Source organism: Barbus barbus, assembly GCF_936440315.1.
Source record: "Barbus barbus genome assembly, chromosome: 14".
NCBI classification, from domain to species: domain Eukaryota; kingdom Metazoa; phylum Chordata; class Actinopteri; order Cypriniformes; family Cyprinidae; genus Barbus; species Barbus barbus.
This window is the reverse complement of record NC_136742.1, coordinates 7,949,978-7,963,604: the sequence shown is the minus strand read 5'-3', so window position 1 is coordinate 7,963,604 and position 13,627 is coordinate 7,949,978. Positions and strand designations below refer to the sequence as shown.

Sequence of the window (13,627 nt, the reverse complement as noted above, 5' to 3'; positions counted from 1 at the left end):
GAAATGAGTCTTTGTTCCTCCTGTTGTTTGATTGCAGGGTTCTAGACCAGCACAAGTTGTCACGGGACCAGTGGGAGGAGAGGATTCAGGTGTGGCATGAGGAGCATTGTGGAATGCTCAAGTAGGTTGACGTTCTCTCAAAAGTTGTTGTTGTTGTAGTATCATTATAGTTATCGTTCTTGGTGTGAATGGGCCTCAATGCTAAATGTAGATTTTGATTGTAGAAATAAGAAACTAACACTTCTGTCAGTTGGTCAGTCAAGCACTTTTATTGACTGATGCCTAATAATTGACTTGGTGGTTTGACACGTACAGTATACTATGCAATTATAAATGCCACTTGGCAAGTCCAAGTCCATGTAAACTGTAGGTTGTTTATGGTTGTCTCAACTTTCCATATAAGCATAGAATTAAACTGAAGTGCGGTCACAGGTGTGCCTATATCAGCTGTTTGATGTCTAATTATATCTTTTCTATTAAAATTTCATATAAAAAGGAAATAATCATTTTGGGGTTATTTTAGTATTTTTTTATATATATACTTTTTCAGTATTCTTTAATATTTTGAAAGGATTTAATTTTTTTTTTTTTCAGTTTTAATTTTAGTTTATTGTATTATTGATTCATTTAATTATTTATTCATTTGTGTATTTATTTAATTATACTTTTATACTTTTTTGTAATTTAAGTGCTTCGACTAAAATGTATTTCAATTAGTTTTATGGACAGCCGTTTTTATTAAGTTGTTAAATCTAATATTTATCATTTGTTTCATTTTTATTTTAATTTACTAAAAAACATTGAATAGCTTTAGTGTTAGTTTACACTAAATTATATTAAATTAAGTGCCTTTAGTATTTAATTTACTGGATTATGTCATTCTAAACTATACCATATGATTTTGTAATATATTATATAATGTGTAAAACCCTAGTTATGACAACATTGTGATATACTATTATTACCATAAAATAACATAATATATACTGTGCTGAAAGATTTTGGTCACATCATCCACCAGCCTATTAGAAACTGAAAGTGATCGTTGTTTTATTCTCTGTTCTTAGAGAGGACGCGATGCTTGAGTATCTGAAGATTGCTCAGGATCTGGAAATGTATGGGGTGAACTATTTTGACATCAAGAACAAGAAGGGAACCGAGCTGAGGCTGGGTGTGGATGCCCTGGGCCTAAATATCTATGAGAAAGAAGACAAGTGAGTTCAGCCTTTCCCCTACATTCATTTGACATTATTCACATCTCAAGTGCTATTTCAACTCCAACATGTTTTTCTCTTCTTTTAAATGCAATTTAAATGCTCTCCCTTTACATTGTGGCAGTACTATGGTAAAATAAGGGTATGAGATGGTAATACTAATATGCACTGTATGATTGTGGTAATGCTACTAATATGTACTGTATGATTACCATGATCATTTTGTGGTATCTCAAGCTAATTGGTAATACCTTTGGCCTGCTTATCCATAATCTTCTCTTAATTTACTTTTTCTTAATTTTTTAAAGTTCAGGTATTAAGGAGTCCTTTTTTTTTTTTTCAAATGACATGTGATGTGATTTAGTTTGTGTTGAGGACATTGTTCATAGAACGGTGCTCGTCTTTCCACAAACAGAGATCTGTGTGTGTGTGTACGTAAGTGCAGTGGCGACTAATGGTTTTTTTCCCCACAATGCCCTCTATTTTAACCATAGCAACAAAGACTGGTTTTTCAAGCTATGCAGTCCTTGAAAACATTGGGCAAGGATTGTGTGACTGAGAGAAGGCTTTGCAAGTACACACATGTAAAGATAAGAAAACCATGTTGCACAACAACCTGTGAAATAGTTCACATTCATTGGCTCTTTGTTTGTGTTGCGTTAGCTGTGCTCTTTCGGCTTCAAGGTATCTGCTGAGTGGCCCATATCTTTCACATTTGTTTCAGATGAACTGTCTTAACTGACAACATGCCAGTCTCCAAAAGCATGTAGTCATAATTTAACCCTAACGCTATGAGAAGTGATACAAAATGTAATGTAGTCAATGCCACAATGCAGTACAAAGTGTTTTTGTTTAATTTATTTTTCCACTATCCCCATCAAACCAATGTTAGAACAGTAAATACTTGGAGGAACAAACAAGCTTCTATTAGAATTCTAATCTTTAAAAAAAAATACCATTGTTATTAGATAATTGGGTAGCACTTTATTTTGCAGTGTCCTTGTTGCACATTTTACATGTACTTTATATAGTAATAACAGTAAATCATGCATAATTACAAGCAACTAACTGTAAACCAGACCTAATCCTTTACCAAGTACATGTTACTATTACTCATTTGTGTAATTCCAGTTGAAAATCGATTCAAATATGTGACTATTCAAATCGGTTGAGATGCTAAACAAATCGTGACTCAATTAGGGGTTGGAGTTTATATGAATGTGTGTCTGAGGGGAACTTACTGTCGTTAGAAAAAGTTTAGATGGTGTTTTTTCTTTGCATCTTGCCTCTGTATAATGCATATTAAAGTTCATAAGTGCAGAAACCAAGGAAACGCTTAAAACGCCACCTGCTGGCAGAGAGTGAATCTGCGTCTCATTCAGCTTGTCTGCTGTTTCTGTTTCATGTCAAACCATTCTGTTTTTGCTTCAAATTTCGAAATTATACAAGCTGTTTTAGATTAAAAACTGCTCATGTCGCATGTATGCAGCATCTTTGTTTGGATCATGATTAAAATGCAGTGGTTGCCTCTCATTTTAAATGGAAAGAGCACAGACAATTCCTTTAAGAGATTTATTTTATTTGTGTTATTTATTTGATTTGGGGCTTGTTTAAAAATTTCATTTTAGTTTTGTTATTTACATTTACATTATATTTAAATTTTGTTGTTTAGCAGACACTTTTATCCAAAGCGTCTTACAAATGAGGACAACAGAAGCAATCAAAACCAACAAAAGAGCAATAATATACAAGTGATATATTAGTATATTATTATAGTGTTAAATTTCAATTTCACAAAGAAATGTGCAGCATTTTGTCCAAGCAGTAATAAAAAGGATACATTTAATTTATAATTTGTCTTAAATCTGATTTTGTTAAAAAAACAATTGTGAATCGAACCGTGAGTTGAGTGATTTGTTACATCCCTATTTAAACTGTATCCCTTCTGTCCACAAGAGGAAAAACCAAGCAAGCACGTTTTAGCAGCTCTATTCCACCAAGACCAAGTCACGCAACAATCTTTCTGGAGCTCTATTCCCATCAGAGCCAATCAAATCATAGCAAGAGACATTTTATAGACCAAATGTACAATCATAGCACTACGAGGACAAAAACGGTTGCCTCTTCAAAATAATATAAATTATATAAAATATATGATAGGAAAAATTAAACAGTCAAGAGTCGTGTTGTATTCTATACAATGCAATACAATACAACCTTTATTATCAACCATGATTGTCTTTGACCACACCAGCGATACCAAACACAGACATGTACCACAAAACAGAGATAAAAACCATCATGCTAAATCGCATAGCCTTTTGATTTAATAAATCCTATTTTGCTATATTGCCATACCCTTTAAATGTACCGTAAATCTTCCAAAATACCATAGTTGCAAATATAAAACATTAAAACATGGAATATCAATGAAAAATGATTTTCTATTATTATTATTATTATTATTATTATTAGTGGTAGTATATTAAACTACCATATTTGCTTCAATTGTTTAAATTGTATAACTTTACAATAAGATCCCATTAAATAACATTAGTTAACTGCATTAATTAACATGAACTAACAATGAAAAATACTTCTGAAGCATTTATTAATCTTATTTAATGTCAGTTTCAACATTTACTATTACAAAAGTTGTATCTGTGGACATTATTTAATGGAAATTATTTAACAATGAATGAATGTTAACAAAGATGAATACATATTGTAACAAATGCACTGCTCATTGTTAGTTAATGCAATAACTAATGTGACCTTATTGTAAAGTGTTATAAAATATGGTTACATTATTATTTATTTATTTTTTATTTTTTTAAAGAGTATTTATAAAAAAAAAATAAAAAAATAACAATTGAATGAGTTACAAGTGCAGGATGTTACATACCATTTTTATTACCATCATTAATTAATTTAACTGTTTATGTCATTTGTTTTATGGAACGTTTGTGGTGTGTCATGCGAGGTGGGCCGCGGTAGCTTTGTGTTCTCTTAGGTACGCATAGAGCCGGTGTGACATGCACATTAGAAGGCGTAGTTGTAACGCCACTCCCATGAGCTCCACAAAGAGATCGCAAAGCACACTCCTCACTGCTATGATGTCATCCGCTCATGTTAATCACAGGCCCGTCCTTGTCTTGACATTCCTCGAGTATCTCCACGTTGGACCATCATTCCTGTGCTACAACATTCTCACTGCATTACAAACTCATCTCCGTGCTAACATTTTAGATTTTTGCTCGATCAGCAATCAGAGATCTGATCGTTGTTGTCCACGTTTTTTTTTAAAATAGGGATTTCATGTTTCATCCACCCTACAATGTTTGTTTTGCGTGACTGTTTGCTATGAATATAGAACACCTCTCATGATTTCATCATTGTCTTTACAGACTCACTCCGAAAATTGGATTCCCCTGGAGCGAAATAAGAAACATTTCCTTCAACGATAAGAAGTTTGTCATCAAGCCTATAGATAAAAAAGCTCAAGTAAGTGAAACCATGATTGTGACACGAGCCGCCTTCATACCTCACAGTCCCACAGAAACTGAAAAACTGCTTTGACGAGAATAAAACGTCTCCGGTTACTATCATAACCTCTGTTCCCTGAGAGACGGGAACGAGACATGGTGTAAACGCCTTGGGGACTCCCTTCCTTCCTAACCTACCTGAAATCTTATTGCACAGCGCCAGTGAAGTTGCAACTCTCACTGCCCAATGCCAGCCAAGACGACTAATAGGGACGGGGCCCCCGCCACAATATAATGCGCTGTTTTGGCGACATGAACTCAGAATCTTCCGACTGAACTAACAGCACAGCAGACCTGAGCAGCGAACACGGCGGCCTACTTCATGTCTCGTTTCCGTCTCTCAGGAACCGAGGTTACGATAGTAACCAGAGACGTTCCCTCTCGAGAGTGGTCTCTCGACATGACGTAAACGCCTTGGGGACTGTATAGAACAACGCCGTGGAAGCAGCGAAGTAAAAAGGCTCAGCCTCGGCGGAGCTCACATGAACAGTTCTTAGCAAAACACTAAGAATAATCCTCAACCAATCATATACACCGCTGATGTCTCGAGAGGATTGGATGTAGGTTCCCGCGTAGGGATCCAATCAGGTTACTCAGAATCCATGTCCGATGGCAAGCCTTTTAATGAGAGAGCGATGTAGCTCCGTCGCCTTACAAAGGCTAAAGCATTATAGTAAAAACGAAAGCATACATACAAGCATGTAATGTAACAGTGTAACCAACATGTGAACGGCAATGCCGGGCACAATACTTATAACAATATACACACTTAGAGAGCGACCACATCCGGGGTTCCACAGTCTTAACATGACGATGGCTCCGCCCCTGATCCTCTATACGACCTAGTCGAAACCACCATCAAAGTCAAACGGTTAGTGGTTGCAGGTAGAACCATGGGTCGTACTCTCCGACAAGACCTGTGAGGCTAATGACCACACGTCCAAATTGTAAATTCTGGCGAAGGTATTCTGCAAAGTCCATCCGCCATACAAATATCTCTGATCGAACTGCCCTTAGTCCACGCCCACGAGGAGGCAACCGCCCTCGTCGAATGGGCTGTGACACCAATAGAACATTCCATTCCCTGGCAAAGCAATAGCTTCAACCACCCAATGTGATGGCCATTGTTTGGAGACGAACTGCCCCTTAGTGCTGCCTCCAAAGCATACAAATAGCTGCTCGGATAAACTCGCAAAGCCCGCACCGGGCACAACACCTGATTAGGAGTGGCATCCGATGAAGCCGCCGACTCTGGAGTGAAAGCAGAAAGCGCCACCACTTGTGCTCTGAATGGTGTCGAAAGCAATTTCGGCACGTAGTCGAATCTCGGCTTGAGGGTGACATTACAATCACCCAGTCCAAACTGCATGCAGTCCGAATTCACCGAAAATGCATGCAAATCCCACATGCGCTTGAACAAAGCAAGGGCGAGCAGCAGCGTGGTTTTAAGCGACAGCTCCCTCAAGCCGACTGTCTGAAGTGGCTCGAAGGGCGGGAAGGCTAGCGCCTCCACCACCAGAGCCAAATCCCAGGATGGAACTGTAGGAGGGCGAGAGGGTTTCAGTCTTCTCGCACCTCTCAAAAATCTAATAACTAGATCGCGTTTTCCCACTGAGCGCCCGTCGATAGCGGCGTGAAATGCTGATATAGCTGCAACATAAACCTTAAGCGTGGAGGGCATACTGCCGTCGTCCATTCGTTGTTGCAAAAAATCCAGAATGTCAGATACGGGGCAGTTTTCCGGGTCTCGACCATTCTATTCACACCATCTCTCAAACACTGCCCATTAACAGGCGTACAGGTGTCTTTTAGAAGGGCGAGACAACGAGCCCCGGTATTTCCAGCAGATCGGGAAACCAAGGTCTGTTCGGCCAGTACGGAGCGATTTAATAACATTGATTTTGTTATTAATCTCTCCTCTCTAATTTCTCAGTGCGGGTAGCCCGACTTGTTGAGTGCTGCCTCCTCATGGGCGAAACCCAGGCACAGGATACAGAACTCGTGAGTGTCCGGGGCCTTGATGGGTCCCGAACACAGCATGCAAACGTTGGACATGCTGGAACGCCGAGAGGGAAATCAGTCTTTTGCGTCTTCTCCACAGCTGTCTTCAGTAGGATGTGTGAAAGAGGAAGATTGAGTTATGCCGCCAAAACGGCGCATTATATAGCGGCGGGGAGGAAGGGAGTCCCCAAGGCGTTTACGCCATGTCGAGAGACCGCTCTCGAGAGGGAACTTATTTTATTCCACTCTAATATACAATCATTCTATGTCACACTAATGCTAAAACATCTAGGATTTCATTTTGGATACATAATCTAGAGTTTTAGGATTAAAAGTGTTAAAAGTAAAAAACTTTTAATTGGCTGCATCATTTGTAGGTAAATTTGGGACATACAATTGGGGAATACATCAAGCGATTCATCTTAAATAAACACAGGAAGTGCTTGTAATACCAAGTTTCAAGCTTTGTTCAGATAAGTACAAGCTAGACAAGGAAAGATTAAAGAAAATAGAAAAAAAAAAAAATCTTATTATTATTATTATTATTGTTAATTGAAACAAAAATTATAAAGTTTTTGTTTTTAATTTAAATAAAGCTAAAATAAAATGGAAATATTAAATGAAAAAACTTTGTTTAACTGACTTGAATGAATAAATAGAAGTACTAAAATGAAAATAAATATAAAGCTATAAAATGTTAAAATATTGTATAAAAATGAACTTTAACATTAAAATTAAGAAAATATACAAATAAAAGCTAATTCAAAATATTAATCCTCATGTTGTGTTCCCGATCATAAATATGCAGCCTACAACAAAAAAAAAACTTTTTAAATCTGTCACTATGGAATATTATTACTGAATATTGGATTTATTTTATTCATAGATCTGAACTGAATATTATATATTTTATATATATATATATTTCCCCCACTCAAAAACTGAGATGACTGGGAACAACAAATAAGATGAAGGCTTTTAGCACAGCAGTATTATAAATACTATTAGAGTGTATAAAAAATGCTGGAACGACACTGCGAAGTGACACTCAAAAAGGCTTGAAATGATGGTAAGATGCTTTCTAGGGATTGCTTCAGCTTTGTTTTGACAAACACTAAATCACTGCAAACGTCTGCGTTTTCACAGTAGCGAGTCATTAGTTTCAGCAGGGCTGTTTTGACTGATAAACACGTCAGTCTCCTCTGACAAGCTGGCCTTCATAGAGCGTTATCTCTGAGTGTCAGAACCGGCTGCTAAGAACAACAGCTTTCTGTAGGATTTACATTGTGTATTTATATAATAAAGTCCTGTGATAGTTATCAATCTTATCAACGATCCATAAATTGACTGATTTATAACCCCTGCCTTTACATCTTGTCTCTTCCTTCTTAACCCTGCAGGATTTTGTGTTCTACTCCCCGCGGTTGCGCATTAATAAACGTATCCTACAGCTGTGCATGGGGAACCATGAGCTTTACATGCGCCGTAGGAAGCCGGACACCATCGAGGTGCAGCAGATGAAAGCACAGGCTCGAGAGGAGAAACAACACAAACAGATGGAGAGGTGAGGATGAATCTCCATGGTGATGTGAGGAGTGATGCTGTCTCATCAGGAGATGCTGCAATATATAAAAGAGACCATATTCCACACTTGTGTAGCATGTTATTTTATAACTACACATTTTGGCTTGGCAAAGCCTGGTATAAAGTTTTTTTTTCGTTTTTTGTTCTGTTCTATTGTTTTGTTTGTTTGACCATATTTTACACCATATTCTACGTTTAGCATCTTATTTCACAGAAGCTTTAGCTTGGCAAAGCCTGGTATGGATTTAGTTTAGTTTAGTTTAGTTAATTTTTGTAATATTTTTTTATTTTGTGTTAGGGTTTTTGTTTTTTGCCTTTAGTCAACTCCAGTTAATTTGTTGCTACAAATTACTTTCCAAATGGCTGGCATTTAAACAGTTTTATATATAAATGATCTCTGTTGTGATTGGCTGATCAAAGTTCATGTTGCTGCCGATCAGGGTGGGCTAAGATGCTGAATACTGAATAGATGTTGATATGTAAACATGAGTGGTCGTACGTCAATCTGCTCATGGTTTTGACGTCATAAAGATTTCCGAACAAGCTGTTTTTGCAGCTGGTCAATGAACTATGACTACCTTGGGAAGGACAGTATGAGAGATGAGTTTTGAGTGTGGATATAGAGCGGCGTCCTGAGCAAACGTCACTGTACTTCTCTTTGGTTGTGTCTTATCTGCAGAGCTCAGCTGGAGAGTGAGAAGAAGAGACGAGAGGCCACAGAGAGAGAGAGAGAGCAGGTGGAAAGGGAGAAGCAGGAGCTGATGATGCGACTCTACCAGTTTGAGGAGAAGACCAAAAAAGCAGAAAAAGGTAAGACGCCAGGAGTGTTTGTCATAAAAAATGTTATGATGATTTTATTCTTTAAAATATTTTCATGTCTAATGCAAGATTATTGTATTTATTGACTGCATTCACATAAGCAATTTCACATTTGAATTGTTTTGATTGAGGAAAATGTAAAGCTTTATCATGTTTATATGATTTTATTTCAGAAAAGAGATGTAATTTTAATGGTCAGTATTTAGTTTTTCTAAACAACTCAATATGGATTATAGTTTTTAAAATCTAACAATTATTGCGACTGTTGTTTTGCTGGGAGTCTGTATGGAAAATGTGGCTCATAATTGGATACAGTCACTTTGGTCTTTTATGTTTATGTAATAAAATAACCTTTTAGCTTGTCATTCTATAAAGCGGAGGCATTACACTTTGATCATGACTGTGCTCCAGCTGACAATACCATTGACTGGCAATACAAACACAAGATGGTGTCATACTGCACCTGTTTCTGCTGTTCGCACGTCATATTTCTTTTGTGTTTGTCACAAAGCTTGCCTTTCTGATAATCAGTATATGACTACATTATTAGACAAGGAATTTGTCATTCAGAAATTAGTAATATGTGAAACCCGTAATCTGTGTGTCGTTATTCTGGATTAAATAATATTACTGAATCTTGTGGCCATGCATGCTAAAACTATCAGTCATCTCTGACTAAACACAGTCCAACAAAGCTTTCTAAATGTCCGTTTATGAGGTCTGTCACAATATGATATTACTTCTGCCTTTTTCATCAGCTTCATCATTCATTGTATGCTCATTCGTATGTCTTTTGGGATGTATATATGACTTTCTTTCATGCAATTATATGTAGCAGCAAGTCCAAGCTTCTCTTTTTACATAAAATGAAAGTGAATGGTGTCCACTGCTTTCAAACAAAAGTTCAGTGAATATCAACTGTTCTACACAGAAAGCTATTGTACAGCCTCACATATTTTGGAATATAGTGCATGAATCATTAGTACTTTAATCATTGGACAGCCCTTGGTTCCCATCCACTTTCATTGTATGGGGGGAAAAAACCTCCATGAATATTTACTAAAATTCTTTCTTGGTGTTCCATGAAATAAAGGTCATATAGTGTTTTGGAATGACATGAGTAAATGCTGACCGATTTTGAACTATCCCTTCAAAGTAGAATAATTAGCCTACAGGGACTAAAACTTCTTTGCTAAAGCAAAAGTGCTAAAACAACTTGGTCGCAACTGTCTTGTATCGAACCAGAAAAGTTTTGATTTAAAGGGGTCATGAACTGCCTTTATTATTTTGTACTGTTTTCTGAGGTTTTTTAATGTTATCAAGACCAAAAAATTAAAAAAGTAATTTAGAAGTAATAGGCTATTTTCTGTCCTGTTTTTAACCCCCTCATCAGAACGCTCCGTTTGAATATGTGTGGCGGATTGTAGACTCTAAAGTAAACACCCACTGCTATGATTGGATAACAGTTGTGTATGTTTGACAACCTTCACAGATGGATGCTGCTGAGATTTAGGTCAAAAACGCATACATGCAGGATCAACACTGTTCATGTATCGCAGGGTACAATTAAATTAATGTACATTTTACCAGTTTAATAAGGAGAGGCACTGAAATGTAGACCTTCGTTTTTGTGTTTTTGACTTGCACTGTACATGATGTGAGAACAGTTCGCTATTTAGGTTTGTAATAGCATTGACTCACTAACTTTACCATTAGCTAGTTTTAGTCAGAGATACCTTGCTGAAACGCAGATGAAAATTGTAACTTAATGAGTGCATGACAACCAGAAAATGAACGTTTTTGTTCATTGGGATTGGGGTTGAATGCTTGGGGACATTTTGCTCTGGGTTGTAATAAAATTAATTCTATTGGCCATCCTCTCAGGATACCTGGAATCGGTGTTACAAGTACCCCAGGCACATCTGTTTTTTTTTTTTTTTTTTCATTTTCGTGGCATAAACACCATCAAATCGATGAAAGCTTTGGATTTTCCAATGTTTCTCTATGGCGCTGAAACCTAAAGATGTCCGAGTTCCGCTCACCGTGCAACTGATACTCGACTGCCATTGGCTCATCTGCATTTGAAGGGAGGGGCGATAGGTCAATTGTACCTTCATAGGCATCTTTATCTTTTTCTGCGTAGACCTGCATTCAATTCTCTCGTTATTTACACTACATGTGGGAATTGGTGGGCAGGGCTAAAAAGGCAGCGAAGCAGGCATTGACCTTCTGCAGAGGCGGAGTTAGCACACTATTACATCATAGAGTGGTACATTCCACAACCTGTCGTTTTGGCAGACTGGCTTCAATATAAGCCGTTTTTAAACTAACGAGAAAGTTTTGAGTTCTGAAACTTACAGTACAGAAACTTTTTATTGTACAATGACCTCTTATATGTCAAAAGATCAAGGGAATTTTGGTTTCTGAGTTCATGATCCTTTTAACATCCCAGATCTGTAACTGTTAGGGCATCACCATCCATAGTGAGGCCCAGACCCATACTTAAGATGTAATGATGGTTGCACTTTAAATTAAATCTGGATGTGTGTTTTCAGACCTACAGGAGCAAATGCAGAGGGCCAAGCAGCTGGAGAGTGAACGGAGGCTGGCAGAGGAGGAGGCAGCCAGATTGGAGGGAGAGAGGCAGGCCGCACTGCTCGCAAAGGAGGAACTAGCCCGTCAAGCCCAGAACCAGCTGAAGGGTCAAGAACAGCTGGTGAGAACCCAACACTCTTTCTCCGAAAAATTACTTTGCGTTTATCATTGTTTCCCCCATTAACAATCATCCCCATTAATCTTTCAGGCTGCTGAGCTGGCAGAACATACTACTCGTATTGCACTCCTGGAGGAATCCAAAAAACGCAAGGAGGAGGAAGCCATGACATGGCAGCACAGAGTAAGACCGTTAGGACATAAACCCTGTCACCTCAAGATCTTTGTCAAGGCCGGGACACACCAAGCCGACGGTCGGCCAATGGCGAGCGACGGTTAGGCTAGTTTGTTTGGTGTATTCCACTCATCAGCTCTCATCGGCGGCAGTTTGGAATCGGCATCGATACTGTCGGCGAGAGTGAAAACTCTGATTGGATGTTCAGTTTAGCGAATGAATCAGTGGCTGAGAATTAAAGCGAAAGTGATGAAAACGAGCACGTAAATGAAGGTGGTACAGACAAAAGGCTGTTTAAATGTTACGTGAACTATCCCAATCATTCTTATACGCCAATGTTTTCATAAAAACATGAGCCGCATAAAATGATTAAAGTTATCAACATTACTGATATTCAAAATGGTAAGCAAGCGCTGCTTTGTTTACGTTTCGTGTATGTGTTTCTCGCATATCTTTGTTTCGGTTTCTCCTTTTGAATGACGAATATATACTGTTGATAGCTGCTGATATAGACAGTTAATTCCTCTCATGCATGCGCAGAACGCACGTGTTAGTTTGCTGTCGGCTGTAGTCTGTGCGGTGTGTTCAAGCACAGCTTTTTGGTCCGACGCTGCAGATGCAAGGCGACAACACCGTTGGCTTTCGTCGCCGCTAGTTCTTTGAAATCGGCTTGGTGTGTCCCAGCCTTCACCTTACTCACCCCTGATGAGTTTGCGTTCCTGCTAATTTGTCCAAAAGCTGTCTGTATATCCGTAGCCGTAGTGCACTCTTACATTCTTCAAGAATTGGATTGGTAGTCTGATATTTGATGTTGGATTGTGTTCTTCCAGGCACAAGAGGCCCAAGATGACCTGGTGAAGACCCGTGAGGAGCTTCACATGGTGATGACAGCACCGCCTCTCCCTCCACCACCTGCATATGAACCTGATGAGAATAATGATGAAGATGTGGAGAGCAACAGTAGCTACAGTGCAGACCTGCAGACAGGCGGTATCAATGACCACCGCTACGAAGAACAGCGAATCACTGAAGCCGAGAAGAATGAACGAGTTCAGAAACAGCTGTTGGTAAGTATAACATTGCAGGAGCAACTGGATGGAGCAACTTTCCTAGGCTCCAGGATTAGAGCCTAAATCCCGAAACACTGCAAGAGTCATCAGCATGCGCTAGTGGTAAAAAAAAAAAGTGTATGATAAAGCACACTTTAACAGTTTAGCACCTTAGCTGAAAAAAAGGTGGAAGCGGCGAAAGAGGAAGTGATAAGAGCTTGAGGTTAGCAGTTTTATGTTTTGGCACGATGTCGCATTGATTTCATGGCGCATTTTTATTGGTTGGTCAGTAAACGTGGATCGTAGCAGCGCTGTGCAATAATCTTGCTGTATCGTAGGCTCTTTGGTCACAAGACTGTCTTTGTCTTTGAACCTTCCTTACTGTATGACACAGGAGCACCGATTAGGAGCCACGATCACAGAAATCGCCATGATTGTTTCACAATGCCAATCTTTCGTCTGCGACAGCTGAAAATTGTGCAGTGTGTTTAGGGCTTTAGGCAGTGATAGCCAACCCTGCTCCTGGAA

The 13,627-nt window shown here is 38.5% G+C and overlaps 1 protein-coding gene across 3 annotated transcripts in view; it reads left to right on the top strand.

Annotated features, from left to right (window-relative positions):
- LOC306880422 (ezrin-like) overlaps positions 1-13,627 on the top strand; it is a 29,484-nt gene that overhangs the window by 11,765 nt on the left and 4,092 nt on the right. For all 3 annotated transcript variants that reach the window (XM_079433911.1, XM_079433913.1, XM_079433912.1), the window contains 8 exons: positions 38-121; positions 1,068-1,214; positions 4,622-4,718; positions 8,161-8,324; positions 9,024-9,154; positions 11,719-11,879; positions 11,967-12,059; positions 12,881-13,117. In XM_079433911.1, the coding sequence (XP_079290037.1) occupies positions 38-121; positions 1,068-1,214; positions 4,622-4,718; positions 8,161-8,324; positions 9,024-9,154; positions 11,719-11,879; positions 11,967-12,059; positions 12,881-13,117 (1,114 nt within the window). The remainder of the gene's footprint in view (positions 1-37; positions 122-1,067; positions 1,215-4,621; positions 4,719-8,160; positions 8,325-9,023; positions 9,155-11,718; positions 11,880-11,966; positions 12,060-12,880; positions 13,118-13,627) is intronic.